This window comes from Scomber japonicus, chromosome 7 (assembly GCF_027409825.1).
Source record: "Scomber japonicus isolate fScoJap1 chromosome 7, fScoJap1.pri, whole genome shotgun sequence".
Lineage (NCBI taxonomy): Eukaryota > Metazoa > Chordata > Actinopteri > Scombriformes > Scombridae > Scomber > Scomber japonicus.
Genome location: NC_070584.1, coordinates 37062275 through 37082119, shown reverse-complemented (window position 1 = coordinate 37082119; position 19845 = coordinate 37062275). Strand labels below are relative to the sequence as shown.

Genomic DNA, 19845 nt, shown 5'->3' with positions numbered 1-19845 from the left:
GGTAAAGATGAAGTGTCTTTGGGTTAGGGTTAGGTAAAGATGAAGTGTCTTTGGGTTAGGGTGAGGTAAAGATGAAGTGTCTTTGGGTTAGGGTGAGGTAAAGATGAAGTGTCTTTGGGTTAGGGTGAGGTAAAGATGAAGTGTCTTTGGGTTAGGGTGAGGTAAAGATGAAGTGTCTTTGGGTTAGGGTTAGGTAAAGATGAAGTGTCTTTGGGTGAGGTAAAGATGAAGTGTCTTTGGGTTAGGGTTAGGTAAAGATGAAGTGTCTTTGGGTTAGGGTGAGGTAAAGATGAAGTGTCTTTGGGTTAGGGTTAGGTAAAGATGAAGTGTCTTTGGGTTAGGGTGAGGTAAAGATGAAGTGTCTTTGGGTTAGGGTTAGATGAAGAAGTGTCTTTGGGTCAGGGTTAGGTAAAGATGAAGTGTCTTTGGGTTAGGGTTAGGTAAAGATGAAGTGTCTTTGGGTTAGGTAAAGATGAAGTGTCTTTGGGTTAGGGTGAGGTAAAGATGAAGTGTCTTTGGGTTAGGCTATTTATTATTTATTCAATCCATCCAATCAGTGTATCACTTCCTGTTTCATCACCAGGTTTTCTCCGATGAGTGTGGAGCACATGGGCGGGGGGGGGCGGGACCTCCAGCTCCTCCTCCTCCGGTTGGTGCATCTTCATCTATAATTTGGGGCAGGAAGCGGACGAGGCGATCCTGTGGCAGATGTTCGGGCCGTTCGGCGCCGTCGTGAACGTGAAAGTGATCCGAGACTTCAACACCAACAAGTGTAAAGGCTTCGGGTTCGTTACCATGACGAACTACGAGGAGGCTGCCATGGCGATACACAGCCTGAACGGTTATCGCCTCGGAGACAAAGTGCTGCAGGTGTCTTTCAAAACCAGCAAGGGACACAAGTAGGGGGGGGGGGTCACAAGTAGGGGGGGTGGGGGGGAGGGGGGGCAGAAGTAGGGGGGCAGGGGGGAGGGGGGGGGGCACAAGTAGGGGGGGCGGGGTTTGTTTTTCCCATGAGCCATCAGTGGAAGTTTGGTGTTTTTCGGCAGTTTGTGGCAGTTTTCGGCAGTTTGTGGCAGTTTCAGGTGTTTCTGAGCATGCTCAGTTGCATTTCCATCCAAGATGGCGGCCTGTGACCAGCTGAGGTCAAAGGTCACCGTCACATTAACTGCTGAGTTTTATTTTGAAAATCCTGAAAATAAAGTTAAATTGTTTTGTTGCACGTTTAAATGTTTCTGTTTCCTGATTGGCTTTGATTGGCAGCAGCGAGGGCCAATCAGCACGCAGGGGGCGGGGCTTATCTGTGTACTTCCTGTCTGTCGCAGCGAATAAAAAACCTGAAAGCTGAAAGTGTTTGTGTTTTTCCTGCTGGGGGTTAGGGTTAGGGTTAGGGGGGGGGCATTTACAGTTTAAATAAATATTCTCTTTATTGTCTGAACGATCAGTTTAAGGCCGTCCTCCAGGAGTACGGGGTACCGGACCCCCTGATACGGGCCGTCCGGTCCCCGTATGACCCGAACCCTCCAGTGAGGGTTGGACTCCGCCAGGGCTGCCCTTTGTCACCGGTCCTGTTCATAATCTTTATGGACCCTAGGGTTAGGGTTCTGGACCAGCTGGAGAGTCTTTAGAGACTTGTTAGGGTTCTAGGGTTAGGGTTCTGGACTAGTTTTTCAGCATCATTGTGAGACAGGAAGTCTCCTAGGTTCCTTACAGTGGTGCTGGAGGCAGAGTAATACCATCCAGAGTAGTTATGTTATTATTAGGACCAAGCACAATAACTTCTGTTGTTTCTGAGTTTAATAACAGGAAGTTACAGGTCATCCTAACCCTTAATGCATGTTTGTAGTTTAGATAATTGGTTAGTTTCATTTGGCTTTATTGATATAAGGAGAATAACTAAAGGAAACATATATAAGGAGAATAACTAAAGGAAACATATATAAGGAGAATAACTAAAGGAAACATATATAAGGAGAATAACTAAAGGAAACATATATAAGGAGAATAACTAAAGGAAACATATATAAGGAGAATAACTAAAGGAAACATATATAAGGAGAATAACTAAAGGAAACATATATAAGGAGTATAACTAAAGGAAACATATATAAGGAGAATAACTAAAGGACACATATATAAGGAGAATAACTAAAGGAAACATATATAAGGAGAATAACTAAAGGAAACATATATAAGGAGAATAACTAAAGGAAACATATATAAGGAGAATAACTAAAGGACACATATATAAGGAGAATAACTAAAGGACACATATATAAGGAGAATAACTAAAGGACACATATATAAGGAGAATAACTAAAGGAAACATATATAAGGAGAATAACTAAAGGAAACATATATAAGGAGAATAACTAAAGGAAACATATATAAGGAGAATAACTAAAGGAAACATATATAAGGAGAATAACTAAAGGACACATATATAAGGAGAATAACTAAAGGACACATATATAAGGAGAATAACTAAAGGACACATATATAAGGAGAATAACTAAAGGACACATATATAAGGAGATTAAAGGAAACATATATAAGGAGAATAACTAAAGGACACATATATAAGGAGAATAACTAAAGGAAACATATATAAGGAGAATAAAGGAAACATATATAAGGAGAATAACTAAAGGAAACATATATAAGGAGAATAACTAAAGGACACATATATAAGGAGAATAAAGGAAACATATATAAGGAGAATAACTAAAGGACACATATATAAGGAGAATAACTAAAGGAAACATATATAAGGAGAATAACTAAAGGACACATATATAAGGAGAATAACTAAAGGAAACATATATAAGGAGAATAAAGGACACATATATAAGGAGAATAACTAAAGGACACATATATAAGGAGAATAACTAAAGGAAACATATATAAGGAGAATAACTAAAGGACACATATATAAGGAGAATAACTAAAGGACACATATATAAGGAGAATAACTAAAGGAAACATATATAAGGAGAATAACTAAAGGAAACATATATAAGGAGAATAACTAAAGGAAACATATATAAGGAGAATAACTAAAGGACACATATATAAGGAGAATAACTAAAGGAAACATATATAAGGAGAATAACTAAAGGACACATATATAAGGAGAATAACTAAAGGACACATATATAAGGAGAATAACTAAAGGACACATATATAAGGAGAATAACTAAAGGACACATATATAAGGAGAATAACTAAAGGAAACATATATAAGGAGAATAACTAAAGGAAACATATATAAGGAGAATAACTAAAGGAAACATATATAAGGAGAATAAAGGAAACATATATAAGGAGAATAAAGGAAACATATATAAGGAGAATAAAGGACACATATATAAGGAGAATAACTAAAGGAAACATATATAAGGAGAATAAAGGAAACATATATAAGGAGAATAAAGGAAACATATATAAGGAGAATAAAGGACACATATATAAGGAGAATAACTAAAGGACACATATATAAGGAGAATAAAGGAAACATATATAAGGAGAATAACTAAAGGACACATATATAAGGAGAATAACTAAAGGACACATATATAAGGAGAATAAAGGAAACATATATAAGGAGAATAACTAAAGGACACATATATAAGGAGAATAACTAAAGGACACATATATAAGGAGAATAACTAAAGGACACATATATAAGGAGAATAACTAAAGGAAACATATATAAGGAGAATAACTAAAGGAAACATATATAAGGAGAATAACTAAAGGACACATATATAAGGAGAATAACTAAAGGACACATATATAAGGAGAATAACTAAAGGAAACATATATAAGGAGAATAACTAAAGGAAACATATATAAGGAGAATAACTAAAGGACACATATATAAGGAGAATAAAGGAAACATATATAAGGAGAATAACTAAAGGAAACATATATAAGGAGAATAACTAAAGGAAACATATATAAGGAGAATAAAGGACACATATATAAGGAGAATAACTAAAGGACACATATATAAGGAGAATAACTAAAGGACACATATATAAGGAGAATAAAGGACACATATATAAGGAGAATAACTAAAGGACACATATATAAGGAGAATAACTAAAGGACACATATATAAGGAGAATAACTAAAGGAAACATATATAAGGAGAATAACTAAAGGAAACATATATAAGGAGAATAACTAAAGGACACATATATAAGGAGAATAAAGGAAACATATATAAGGAGAATAAAGGAAACATATATAAGGAGAATAACTAAAGGAAACATATATAAGGAGAATAACTAAAGGAAACATATATAAGGAGAATAACTAAAGGAAACATATATAAGGAGAATAACTAAAGGAAACATATATAAGGAGAATAACTAAAGGAAACATGTATAAGGAGAATAACTAAAGGACACATATATAAGGAGAATAACTAAAGGAAACATATATAAGGAGAATAAAGGACACATATATAAGGAGAATAACTAAAGGAAACATATATAAGGAGAATAACTAAAGGAAACATATATAAGGAGAATAACTAAAGGACACATATATAAGGAGAATAACTAAAGGAAACATATATAAGGAGAATAACTAAAGGAAACATATATAAGGAGAATAACTAAAGGACACATATATAAGGAGAATAACTAAAGGACACATATATAAGGAGAATAACTAAAGGACACATATATAAGGAGAATAACTAAAGGACACATATATAAGGAGAATAACTAAAGGAAACATATATAAGGAGAATAACTAAAGGAAACATATATAAGGAGAATAAAGGAAACATATATAAGGAGAATAACTAAAGGAAACATATATAAGGAGAATAACTAAAGGAAACATATATAAGGAGAATAACTAAAGGAAACATATATAAGGAGAATAAAGGAAACATATATAAGGAGAATAAAGGAAACATATATAAGGAGAATAACTAAAGGAAACATATATAAGGAGAATAACTAAAGGACACATATATAAGGAGAATAACTAAAGGAAACATATATAAGGAGAATAACTAAAGGAAACATATATAAGGAGAATAACTAAAGGACACATATATAAGGAGAATAACTAAAGGACACATATATAAGGAGAATAACTAAAGGACACATATATAAGGAGAATAACTAAAGGACACATATATAAGGAGAATAACTAAAGGAAACATATATAAGGAGAATAACTAAAGGAAACATATATAAGGAGAATAAAGGAAACATATATAAGGAGAATAACTAAAGGACACATATATAAGGAGAATAACTAAAGGACACATATATAAGGAGAATAACTAAAGGACACATATATAAGGAGAATAACTAAAGGACACATATATAAGGAGAATAACTAAAGGAAACATATATAAGGAGAATAACTAAAGGAAACATATATAAGGAGAATAACTAAAGGAAACATATATAAGGAGAATAACTAAAGGAAACATATATAAGGAGAATAACTAAAGGAAACATATATAAGGAGAATAAAGGAAACATATATAAGGAGAATAACTAAAGGAAACATATATAAGGAGAATAAAGGAAACATATATAAGGAGAATAACTAAAGGACACATATATAAGGAGAATAACTAAAGGAAACATATATAAGGAGAATAACTAAAGGAAACATATATAAGGAGAATAACTAAAGGACACATATATAAGGAGAATAACTAAAGGACACATATATAAGGAGAATAACTAAAGGAAACATATATAAGGAGAATAACTAAAGGAAACATATATAAGGAGAATAACTAAAGGACACATATATAAGGAGAATAACTAAAGGAAACATATATAAGGAGAATAACTAAAGGAAACATATATAAGGAGAATAACTAAAGGAAACATATATAAGGAGAATAACTAAAGGACACATATATAAGGAGAATAAAGGAAACATATATAAGGAGAATAACTAAAGGACACATATATAAGGAGAATAACTAAAGGACACATATATAAGGAGAATAAAGGAAACATATATAAGGAGAATAACTAAAGGACACATATATAAGGAGAATAACTAAAGGAAACATATATAAGGAGAATAACTAAAGGACACATATATAAGGAGAATAACTAAAGGACACATATATAAGGAGAATAAAGGAAACATATATAAGGAGAATAACTAAAGGACACATATATAAGGAGAATAACTAAAGGAAACATATATAAGGAGAATAACTAAAGGAAACATATATAAGGAGAATAACTAAAGGAAACATATATAAGGAGAATAAAGGAAACATATATAAGGAGAATAACTAAAGGAAACATATATAAGGAGAATAACTAAAGGACACATATATAAGGAGAATAACTAAAGGAAACATATATAAGGAGAATAACTAAAGGACACATATATAAGGAGAATAACTAAAGGAAACATATATAAGGAGAATAACTAAAGGACACATATATAAGGAGAATAACTAAAGGAAACATATATAAGGAGAATAACTAAAGGACACATATATAAGGAGAATAACTAAAGGAAACATATATAAGGAGAATAACTAAAGGACACATATATAAGGAGAATAACTAAAGGAAACATATATAAGGAGAATAACTAAAGGACACATATATAAGGAGAATAACTAAAGGAAACATATATAAGGAGAATAACTAAAGGAAACATATATAAGGAGAATAACTAAAGGAAACATATATAAGGAGAATAACTAAAGGACACATATATAAGGAGAATAAAGGAAACATATATAAGGAGAATAACTAAAGGACACATATATAAGGAGAATAAAGGACACATATATAAGGAGAATAACTAAAGGAAACATATATAAGGAGAATAACTAAAGGAAACATATATAAGGAGAATAACTAAAGGAAACATATATAAGGAGAATAACTAAAGGAAACATATATAAGGAGAATAACTAAAGGAAACATATATAAGGAGAATAACTAAAGGAAACATATATAAGGAGAATAAAGGAAACATATATAAGGAGAATAACTAAAGGACACATATATAAGGAGAATAAAGGAAACATATATAAGGAGAATAACTAAAGGAAACATATATAAGGAGAATAACTAAAGGAAACATATATAAGGAGAATAACTAAAGGAAACATATATAAGGAGAATAACTAAAGGACACATATATAAGGAGAATAAAGGAAACATATATAAGGAGAATAACTAAAGGAAACATATATAAGGAGAATAAAGGAAACATATATAAGGAGAATAACTAAAGGAAACATATATAAGGAGAATAACTAAAGGAAACATATATAAGGAGAATAACTAAAGGAAACATATATAAGGAGAATAACTAAAGGACACATATATAAGGAGAATAAAGGAAACATATATAAGGAGAATAACTAAAGGAAACATATATAAGGAGAATAAAGGAAACATATATAAGGAGAATAACTAAAGGAAACATATATAAGGAGAATAACTAAAGGTAACATATATAAGGAGAATAACTAAAGGAAACATATATAAGGAGAATAAAGGAAACATATATAAGGAGAATAACTAAAGGAAACATATATAAGGAGAATAAAGGAAACATATATAAGGAGAATAACTAAAGGAAACATATATAAGGAGAATAACTAAAGGACACATATATAAGGAGAATAACTAAAGGAAACATATATAAGGAGAATAACTAAAGGAAACATATATAAGGAGAATAACTAAAGGACACATATATAAGGAGAATAACTAAAGGAAACATATATAAGGAGAATAAAGGAAACATATATAAGGAGAATAACTAAAGGAAACATATATAAGGAGAATAACTAAAGGAAACATATATAAGGAGAATAACTAAAGGAAACATATATAAGGAGAATAACTAAAGGACACATATATAAGGAGAATAACTAAAGGAAACATATATAAGGAGAATAAAGGAAACATATATAAGGAGAATAAAGGAAACATATATAAGGAGAATAAAGGAAACATATATAAGGAGAATAAAGGAAACATATATAAGGAGAATAACTAAAGGAAACATATATAAGGAGAATAACTAAAGGACACATATATAAGGAGAATAACTAAAGGAAACATATATAAGGAGAATAACTAAAGGACACATATATAAGGAGAATAACTAAAGGACACATATATAAGGAGAATAACTAAAGGACACATATATAAGGAGAATAACTAAAGGAAACATATATAAGGAGAATAACTAAAGGAAACATATATAAGGAGAATAACTAAAGGAAACATATATAAGGAGAATAAAGGACACATATATAAGGAGAATAACTAAAGGAAACATATATAAGGAGAATAACTAAAGGAAACATATATAAGGAGAATAACTAAAGGAAACATATATAAGGAGAATAAAGGAAACATATATAAGGAGAATAACTAAAGGACACATATATAAGGAGAATAAAGGAAACATATATAAGGAGAATAAAGGAAACATATATAAGGAGAATAACTAAAGGAAACATATATAAGGAGAATAACTAAAGGACACATATATAAGGAGAATAAAGGAAACATATATAAGGAGAATAAATAAAGGAAACATATATAAGGAGAATAACTAAAGGACACATATATAAGGAGAATAACTAAAGGACACATATATAAGGAGAATAAAGGAAACATATATAAGGAGAATAACTAAAGGAAACATATATAAGGAGAATAACTAAAGGACACATATATAAGGAGAATAACTAAAGGACACATATATAAGGAGAATAACTAAAGGAAACATATATAAGGAGAATAACTAAAGGAAACATATATAAGGAGAATAAAGGAAACATATATAAGGAGAATAACTAAAGGAAACATATATAAGGAGAATAAAGGAAACATATATAAGGAGAATAACTAAAGGAAACATATATAAGGAGAATAACTAAAGGACACATATATAAGGAGAATAACTAAAGGACACATATATAAGGAGAATAACTAAAGGACACATATATAAGGAGAATAACTAAAGGAAACATATATAAGGAGAATAACTAAAGGACACATATATAAGGAGAATAAAGGAAACATATATAAGGAGAATAAAGGAAACATATATAAGGAGAATAACTAAAGGAAACATATATAAGGAGAATAACTAAAGGAAACATATATAAGGAGAATAAAGGAAACATATATAAGGAGAATAACTAAAGGAAACATATATAAGGAGAATAAAGGACACATATATAAGGAGAATAACTAAAGGAAACATATATAAGGAGAATAACTAAAGGAAACATATATAAGGAGAATAACTAAAGGAAACATATATAAGGAGAATAACTAAAGGACACATATATAAGGAGAATAAAGGAAACATATATAAGGAGAATAACTAAAGGACACATATATAAGGAGAATAACTAAAGGAAACATATATAAGGAGAATAACTAAAGGACACATATATAAGGAGAATAAAGGAAACATATATAAGGAGAATAACTAAAGGAAACATATATAAGGAGAATAACTAAAGGAAACATATATAAGGAGAATAACTAAAGGACACATATATAAGGAGAATAACTAAAGGACACATATATAAGGAGAATAACTAAAGGAAACATATATAAGGAGAATAAAGGACACATATATAAGGAGAATAAAGGAAACATATATAAGGAGAATAAAGGAAACATATATAAGGAGAATAACTAAAGGAAACATATATAAGGAGAATAAAGGACACATATATAAGGAGAATAACTAAAGGACACATATATAAGGAGAATAACTAAAGGACACATATATAAGGAGAATAACTAAAGGAAACATATATAAGGAGAATAACTAAAGGAAACATATATAAGGAGAATAACTAAAGGAAACATATATAAGGAGAATAACTAAAGGACACATATATAAGGAGAATAACTAAAGGAAACATATATAAGGAGAATAACTAAAGGAAACATATATAAGGAGAATAACTAAAGGAAACATATATAAGGAGAATAACTAAAGGAAACATATATAAGGAGAATAACTAAAGGAAACATATATAAGGAGAATAACTAAAGGACACATATATAAGGAGAATAAAGGAAACATATATAAGGAGAATAACTAAAGGAAACATATATAAGGAGAATAACTAAAGGAAACATATATAAGGAGAATAAAGGAAACATATATAAGGAGAATAACTAAAGGAAACATATATAAGGAGAATAACTAAAGGAAACATATATAAGGAGAATAACTAAAGGAAACATATATAAGGAGAATAACTAAAGGAAACATATATAAGGAGAATAACTAAAGGAAACATATATAAGGAGAATAACTAAAGGACACATATATAAGGAGAATAACTAAAGGAAACATATATAAGGAGAATAACTAAAGGACACATATATAAGGAGAATAACTAAAGGACACATATATAAGGAGAATAACTAAAGGAAACATATATAAGGAGAATAACTAAAGGACACATATATAAGGAGAATAACTAAAGGAAACATATATAAGGAGAATAAAGGACACATATATAAGGAGAATAACTAAAGGAAACATATATAAGGAGAATAAAGGACACATATATAAGGAGAATAACTAAAGGAAACATATATAAGGAGAATAACTAAAGGAAACATATATAAGGAGAATAACTAAAGGAAACATATATAAGGAGAATAACTAAAGGACACATATATAAGGAGAATAACTAAAGGAAACATATATAAGGAGAATAACTAAAGGAAACATATATAAGGAGAATAAAGGAAACATATATAAGGAGAATAACTAAAGGAAACATATATAAGGAGAATAACTAAAGGAAACATATATAAGGAGAATAAAGGAAACATATATAAGGAGAATAACTAAAGGAAACATATATAAGGAGAATAAAGGAAACATATATAAGGAGAATAACTAAAGGAAACATATATAAGGAGAATAACTAAAGGACACATATATAAGGAGAATAACTAAAGGAAACATATATAAGGAGAATAACTAAAGGAAACATATATAAGGAGAATAACTAAAGGAAACATATATAAGGAGAATAAAGGAAACATATATAAGGAGAATAACTAAAGGAAACATATATAAGGAGAATAACTAAAGGAAACATATATAAGGAGAATAACTAAAGGAAACATATATAAGGAGAATAACTAAAGGAAACATATATAAGGAGAATAACTAAAGGAAACATATATAAGGAGAATAACTAAAGGAAACATATATAAGGAGAATAACTAAAGGAAACATATATAAGGAGAATAAAGGAAACATATATAAGGAGAATAACTAAAGGAAACATATATAAGGAGAATAAAGGAAACATATATAAGGAGAATAACTAAAGGAAACATATATAAGGAGAATAACTAAAGGAAACATATATAAGGAGAATAACTAAAGGAAACATATATAAGGAGAATAACTAAAGGACACATATATAAGGAGAATAACTAAAGGAAACATATATAAGGAGAATAACTAAAGGAAACATATATAAGGAGAATAAAGGAAACATATATAAGGAGAATAACTAAAGGAAACATATATAAGGAGAATAACTAAAGGAAACATATATAAGGAGAATAACTAAAGGAAACATATATAAGGAGAATAACTAAAGGAAACATATATAAGGAGAATAACTAAAGGAAACATATATAAGGAGAATAACTAAAGGAAACATATATAAGGAGAATAACTAAAGGAAACATATATAAGGAGAATAACTAAAGGACACATATATAAGGAGAATAACTAAAGGAAACATATATAAGGAGAATAACTAAAGGACACATATATAAGGAGAATAACTAAAGGAAACATATATAAGGAGAATAACTAAAGGACACATATATAAGGAGAATAACTAAAGGAAACATATATAAGGAGAATAACTAAAGGAAACATATATAAGGAGAATAACTAAAGGAAACATATATAAGGAGAATAACTAAAGGAAACATATATAAGGAGAATAACTAAAGGAAACATATATAAGGAGAATAACTAAAGGACACATATATAAGGAGAATAACTAAAGGAAACATATATAAGGAGAATAACTAAAGGAAACATATATAAGGAGAATAACTAAAGGACACATATATAAGGAGAATAACTAAAGGACACATATATAAGGAGAATAACTAAAGGAAACATATATAAGGAGAATAACTAAAGGAAACATATATAAGGAGAATAACTAAAGGAAACATATATAAGGAGAATAACTAAAGGAAACATATATAAGGAGAATAACTAAAGGACACATATATAAGGAGAATAACTAAAGGAAACATATATAAGGAGAATAAAGGACACATATATAAGGAGAATAACTAAAGGAAACATATATAAGGAGAATAACTAAAGGACACATATATAAGGAGAATAAAGGAAACATATATAAGGAGAATAACTAAAGGAAACATATATAAGGAGAATAACTAAAGGACACATATATAAGGAGAATAAAGGAAACATATATAAGGAGAATAAAGGAAACATATATAAGGAGAATAACTAAAGGAAACATATATAAGGAGAATAACTAAAGGAAACATATATAAGGAGAATAACTAAAGGACACATATATAAGGAGAATAACTAAAGGAAACATATATAAGGAGAATAAAGGAAACATATATAAGGAGAATAACTAAAGGAAACATATATAAGGAGAATAACTAAAGGAAACATATATAAGGAGAATAACTAAAGGACACATATATAAGGAGAATAAAGGAAACATATATAAGGAGAATAACTAAAGGAAACATATATAAGGAGAATAACTAAAGGAAACATATATAAGGAGAATAACTAAAGGAAACATATATAAGGAGAATAACTAAAGGACACATATATAAGGAGAATAACTAAAGGACACATATATAAGGAGAATAACTAAAGGAAACATATATAAGGAGAATAACTAAAGGAAACATATATAAGGAGAATAACTAAAGGAAACATATATAAGGAGAATAACTAAAGGAAACATATATAAGGAGAATAAAGGACACATATATAAGGAGAATAACTAAAGGACACATATATAAGGAGAATAACTAAAGGACACATATATAAGGAGAATAACTAAAGGACACATATATAAGGAGAATAACTAAAGGAAACATATATAAGGAGAATAAAGGAAACATATATAAGGAGAATAACTAAAGGACACATATATAAGGAGAATAACTAAAGGACACATATATAAGGAGAATAACTAAAGGACACATATATAAGGAGAATAACTAAAGGAAACATATATAAGGAGAATAACTAAAGGACACATATATAAGGAGAATAACTAAAGGAAACATATATAAGGAGAATAACTAAAGGAAACATATATAAGGAGAATAACTAAAGGACACATATATAAGGAGAATAACTAAAGGACACATATATAAGGAGAATAACTAAAGGAAACATATATAAGGAGAATAACTAAAGGACACATATATAAGGAGAATAACTAAAGGACACATATATAAGGAGAATAACTAAAGGAAACATATATAAGGAGAATAACTAAAGGACACATATATAAGGAGAATAAAGGAAACATATATAAGGAGAATAACTAAAGGAAACATATATAAGGAGAATAACTAAAGGAAACATATATAAGGAGAATAACTAAAGGAAACATATATAAGGAGAATAACTAAAGGACACATATATAAGGAGAATAACTAAAGGACACATATATAAGGAGAATAACTAAAGGAAACATATATAAGGAGAATAACTAAAGGAAACATATATAAGGAGAATAACTAAAGGAAACATATATAAGGAGAATAACTAAAGGAAACATATATAAGGAGAATAAAGGACACATATATAAGGAGAATAACTAAAGGACACATATATAAGGAGAATAACTAAAGGACACATATATAAGGAGAATAACTAAAGGAAACATATATAAGGAGAATAACTAAAGGACACATATATAAGGAGAATAACTAAAGGAAACATATATAAGGAGAATAAAGGAAACATATATAAGGAGAATAACTAAAGGACACATATATAAGGAGAATAACTAAAGGACACATATATAAGGAGAATAAAGGAAACATATATAAGGAGAATAAAGGAAACATATATAAGGAGAATAACTAAAGGAAACATATATAAGGAGAATAACTAAAGGAAACATATATAAGGAGAATAACTAAAGGACACATATATAAGGAGAATAACTAAAGGAAACATATATAAGGAGAATAAAGGAAACATATATAAGGAGAATAAAGGAAACATATATAAGGAGAATAAAGGACACATATATAAGGAGAATAACTAAAGGACACATATATAAGGAGAATAAAGGAAACATATATAAGGAGAATAACTAAAGGACACATATATAAGGAGAATAACTAAAGGACACATATATAAGGAGAATAACTAAAGGACACATATATAAGGAGAATAACTAAAGGAAACATATATAAGGAGAATAACTAAAGGAAACATATATAAGGAGAATAACTAAAGGACACATATATAAGGAGAATAACTAAAGGACACATATATAAGGAGAATAACTAAAGGACACATATATAAGGAGAATAACTAAAGGACACATATATAAGGAGAATAACTAAAGGAAACATATATAAGGAGAATAACTAAAGGAAACATATATAAGGAGAATAACTAAAGGACACATATATAAGGAGAATAACTAAAGGACACATATATAAGGAGAATAACTAAAGGACACATATATAAGGAGAATAACTAAAGGAAACATATATAAGGAGAATAACTAAAGGAAACATATATAAGGAGAATAACTAAAGGACACATATATAAGGAGAATAAAGGAAACATATATAAGGAGAATAACTAAAGGAAACATATATAAGGAGAATAACTAAAGGAAACATATATAAGGAGAATAAAGGACACATATATAAGGAGAATAACTAAAGGACACATATATAAGGAGAATAACTAAAGGACACATATATAAGGAGAATAACTAAAGGAAACATATATAAGGAGAATAAAGGACACATATATAAGGAGAATAACTAAAGGACACATATATAAGGAGAATAACTAAAGGACACATATATAAGGAGAATAACTAAAGGAAACATATATAAGGAGAATAACTAAAGGAAACATATATAAGGAGAATAACTAAAGGACACATATATAAGGAGAATAACTAAAGGACACATATATAAGGAGAATAACTAAAGGACACATATATAAGGAGAATAACTAAAGGAAACATATATAAGGAGAATAACTAAAGGAAACATATATAAGGAGAATAACTAAAGGACACATATATAAGGAGAATAAAGGAAACATATATAAGGAGAATAAAGGAAACATATATAAGGAGAATAACTAAAGGAAACATATATAAGGAGAATAACTAAAGGAAACATATATAAGGAGAATAACTAAAGGAAACATATATAAGGAGAATAACTAAAGGAAACATATATAAGGAGAATAACTAAAGGAAACATGTATAAGGAGAATAACTAAAGGACACATATATAAGGAGAATAACTAAAGGAAACATATATAAGGAGAATAAAGGACACATATATAAGGAGAATAACTAAAGGAAACATATATAAGGAGAATAACTAAAGGAAACATATATAAGGAGAATAAAGGACACATATATAAGGAGAATAACTAAAGGAAACATATATAAGGAGAATAACTAAAGGACACATATATAAGGAGAATAACTAAAGGAAACATATATAAGGAGAATAACTAAAGGAAACATATATAAGGAGAATAACTAAAGGAAACATATATAAGGAGAATAACTAAAGGAAACATATATAAGGAGAATAACTAAAGGACACATATATAAGGAGAATAACTAAAGGAAACATATATAAGGAGAATAACTAAAGGACACATATATAAGGAGAATAAAGGACACATATATAAGGAGAATAACTAAAGGAAACATATATAAGGAGAATAACTAAAGGAAACATATATAAGGAGAATAACTAAAGGAAACATATATAAGGAGAATAACTAAAGGAAACATATATAAGGAGAATAAAGGAAACATATATAAGGAGAATAACTAAAGGAAACATATATAAGGAGAATAAAGGAAACATATATAAGGAGAATAACTAAAGGACACATATATAAGGAGAATAACTAAAGGAAACATATATAAGGAGAATAACTAAAGGAAACATATATAAGGAGAATAACTAAAGGACACATATATAAGGAGAATAACTAAAGGACACATATATAAGGAGAATAAAGGAAACATATATAAGGAGAATAACTAAAGGACACATATATAAGGAGAATAACTAAAGGAAACATATATAAGGAGAATAACTAAAGGAAACATATATAAGGAGAATAACTAAAGGAAACATATATAAGGAGAATAAAGGAAACATATATAAGGAGAATAACTAAAGGAAACATATATAAGGAGAATAACTAAAGGAAACATATATAAGGAGAATAACTAAAGGAAACATATATAAGGAGAATAACTAAAGGAAACATATATAAGGAGAATAACTAAAGGACACATATATAAGGAGAATAACTAAAGGAAACATATATAAGGAGAATAACTAAAGGAAACATATATAAGGAGAATAACTAAAGGAAACATATATAAGGAGAATAAAGGAAACATATATAAGGAGAATAAAGGAAACATATATAAGGAGAATAACTAAAGGACACATATATAAGGAGAATAACTAAAGGACACATATATAAGGAGAATAAAGGAAACATATATAAGGAGAATAACTAAAGGACACATATATAAGGAGAATAACTAAAGGAAACATATATAAGGAGAATAACTAAAGGACACATATATAAGGAGAATAACTAAAGGAAACATATATAAGGAGAATAACTAAAGGACACATATATAAGGAGAATAAAGGAAACATATATAAGGAGAATAACTAAAGGACACATATATAAGGAGAATAACTAAAGGAAACATATATAAGGAGAATAACTAAAGGAAACATATATAAGGAGAATAACTAAAGGAAACATATATAAGGAGAATAAAGGAAACATATATAAGGAGAATAACTAAAGGAAACATATATAAGGAGAATAACTAAAGGACACATATATAAGGAGAATAACTAAAGGAAACATATATAAGGAGAATAACTAAAGGACACATATATAAGGAGAATAAAGGAAACATATATAAGGAGAATAACTAAAGGACACATATATAAGGAGAATAAAGGACACATATATAAGGAGAATAACTAAAGGAAACATATATAAGGAGAATAACTAAAGGACACATATATAAGGAGAATAAAGGAAACATATATAAGGAGAATAACTAAAGGACACATATATAAGGAGAATAACTAAAGGAAACATATATAAGGAGAATAACTAAAGGACACATATATAAGGAGAATAAAGGAAACATATATAAGGAGAATAACTAAAGGACACATATATAAGGAGAATAACTAAAGGAAACATATATAAGGAGAATAACTAAAGGACACATATATAAGGAGAATAACTAAAGGAAACATATATAAGGAGAATAAAGGAAACATATATAAGGAGAATAACTAAAGGAAACATATATAAGGAGAATAACTAAAGGAAACATATATAAGGAGAATAACTAAAGGAAACATATATAAGGAGAATAACTAAAGGAAACATATATAAGGAGAATAACTAAAGGACACATATATAAGGAGAATAACTAAAGGAAACATATATAAGGAGAATAACTAAAGGACACATATATAAGGAGAATAACTAAAGGACACATATATAAGGAGAATAACTAAAGGAAACATATATAAGGAGAATAAAGGAAACATATATAAGGAGAATAACTAAAGGAAACATATATAAGGAGAATAAAGGAAACATATATAAGGAGAATAAAGGAAACATATATAAGGAGAATAACTAAAGGAAACATATATAAGGAGAATAAAGGAAACATATATAAGGAGAATAACTAAAGGAAACATATATAAGGAGAATAACTAAAGGTAACATATATAAGGAGAATAACTAAAGGAAACATATATAAGGAGAATAAAGGAAACATATATAAGGAGAATAACTAAAGGAAACATATATAAGGAGAATAAAGGAAACATATATAAGGAGAATAACTAAAGGAAACATATATAAGGAGAATAACTAAAGGACACATATATAAGGAGAATAACTAAAGGAAACATATATAAGGAGAATAACTAAAGGAAACATATATAAGGAGAATAACTAAAGGACACATATATAAGGAGAATAACTAAAGGAAACATATATAAGGAGAATAAAGGAAACATATATAAGGAGAATAACTAAAGGAAACATATATAAGGAGAATAACTAAAGGAAACATATATAAGGAGAATAAAGGAAACATATATAAGGAGAATAACTAAAGGACACATATATAAGGAGAATAACTAAAGGAAACATATATAAGGAGAATAACTAAAGGACACATATATAAGGAGAATAAAGGAAACATATATAAGGAGAATAAAGGAAACATATATAAGGAGAATAACTAAAGGACACATATATAAGGAGAATAACTAAAGGACACATATATAAGGAGAATAACTAAAGGAAACATATATAAGGAGAATAACTAAAGGAAACATATATAAGGAGAATAACTAAAGGAAACATATATAAGGAGAATAACTAAAGGACACATATATAAGGAGAATAACTAAAGGAAACATATATAAGGAGAATAACTAAAGGAAACATATATAAGGAGAATAACTAAAGGAAACATATATAAGGAGAATAACTAAAGGACACATATATAAGGAGAATAACTAAAGGAAACATATATAAGGAGAATAACTAAAGGAAACATATATAAGGAGAATAACTAAAGGAAACATATATAAGGAGAATAAAGGAAACATATATAAGGAGAATAACTAAAGGAAACATATATAAGGAGAATAACTAAAGGAAACATATATAAGGAGAATAACTAAAGGAAACATATATAAGGAGAATAACTAAAGGAAACATATATAAGGAGAATAAAGGAAACATATATAAGGAGAATAACTAAAGGAAACATATATAAGGAGAATAACTAAAGGAAACATATATAAGGAGAATAACTAAAGGAAACATATATAAGGAGAATAAAGGAAACATATATAAGGAGAATAACTAAAGGAAACATATATAAGGAGAATAACTAAAGGAAACATATATAAGGAGAATAACTAAAGGACACATATATAAGGAGAATAACTAAAGGACACATATATAAGGAGAATAACTAAAGGAAACATATATAAGGAGAATAACTAAAGGAAACATATATAAGGAGAATAAAGGACACATATATAAGGAGAATAACTAAAGGAAACATATATAAGGAGAATAACTAAAGGACACATATATAAGGAGAATAACTAAAGGACACATATATAAGGAGAATAACTAAAGGAAACATATATAAGGAGAATAACTAAAGGAAACATATATAAGGAGAATAACTAAAGGAAACATATATAAGGAGAATAACTAAAGGACACATATATAAGGAGAATAACTAAAGGACACATATATAAGGAGAATAACTAAAGGAAACATATATAAGGAGAATAAAGGAAACATATATAAGGAGAATAACTAAAGGACACATATATAAGGAGAATAACTAAAGGAAACATATATAAGGAGAATAACTAAAGGACACATATATAAGGAGAATAACTAAAGGAAACATATATAAGGAGAATAACTAAAGGAAACATATATAAGGAGAATAAAGGA

General features: G+C 28.3%; 1 protein-coding gene across 1 annotated transcript in view; it reads left to right on the top strand.

Annotated features, from left to right (window-relative positions):
- The window catches only part of LOC128361618 (ELAV-like protein 1-B), a 31864-nt gene extending 30959 nt beyond the window's left edge, over positions 1–905 (top strand). Inside the window, 2 exon segments of the mRNA XM_053322139.1 lie at positions 584–616; positions 618–905. Coding sequence (XP_053178114.1) covers positions 584–616; positions 618–903 — 319 coding nt within the window. The 3' untranslated portion in view covers positions 904–905.
- Positions 906–19845: the final 18940 nt, after the last annotated feature.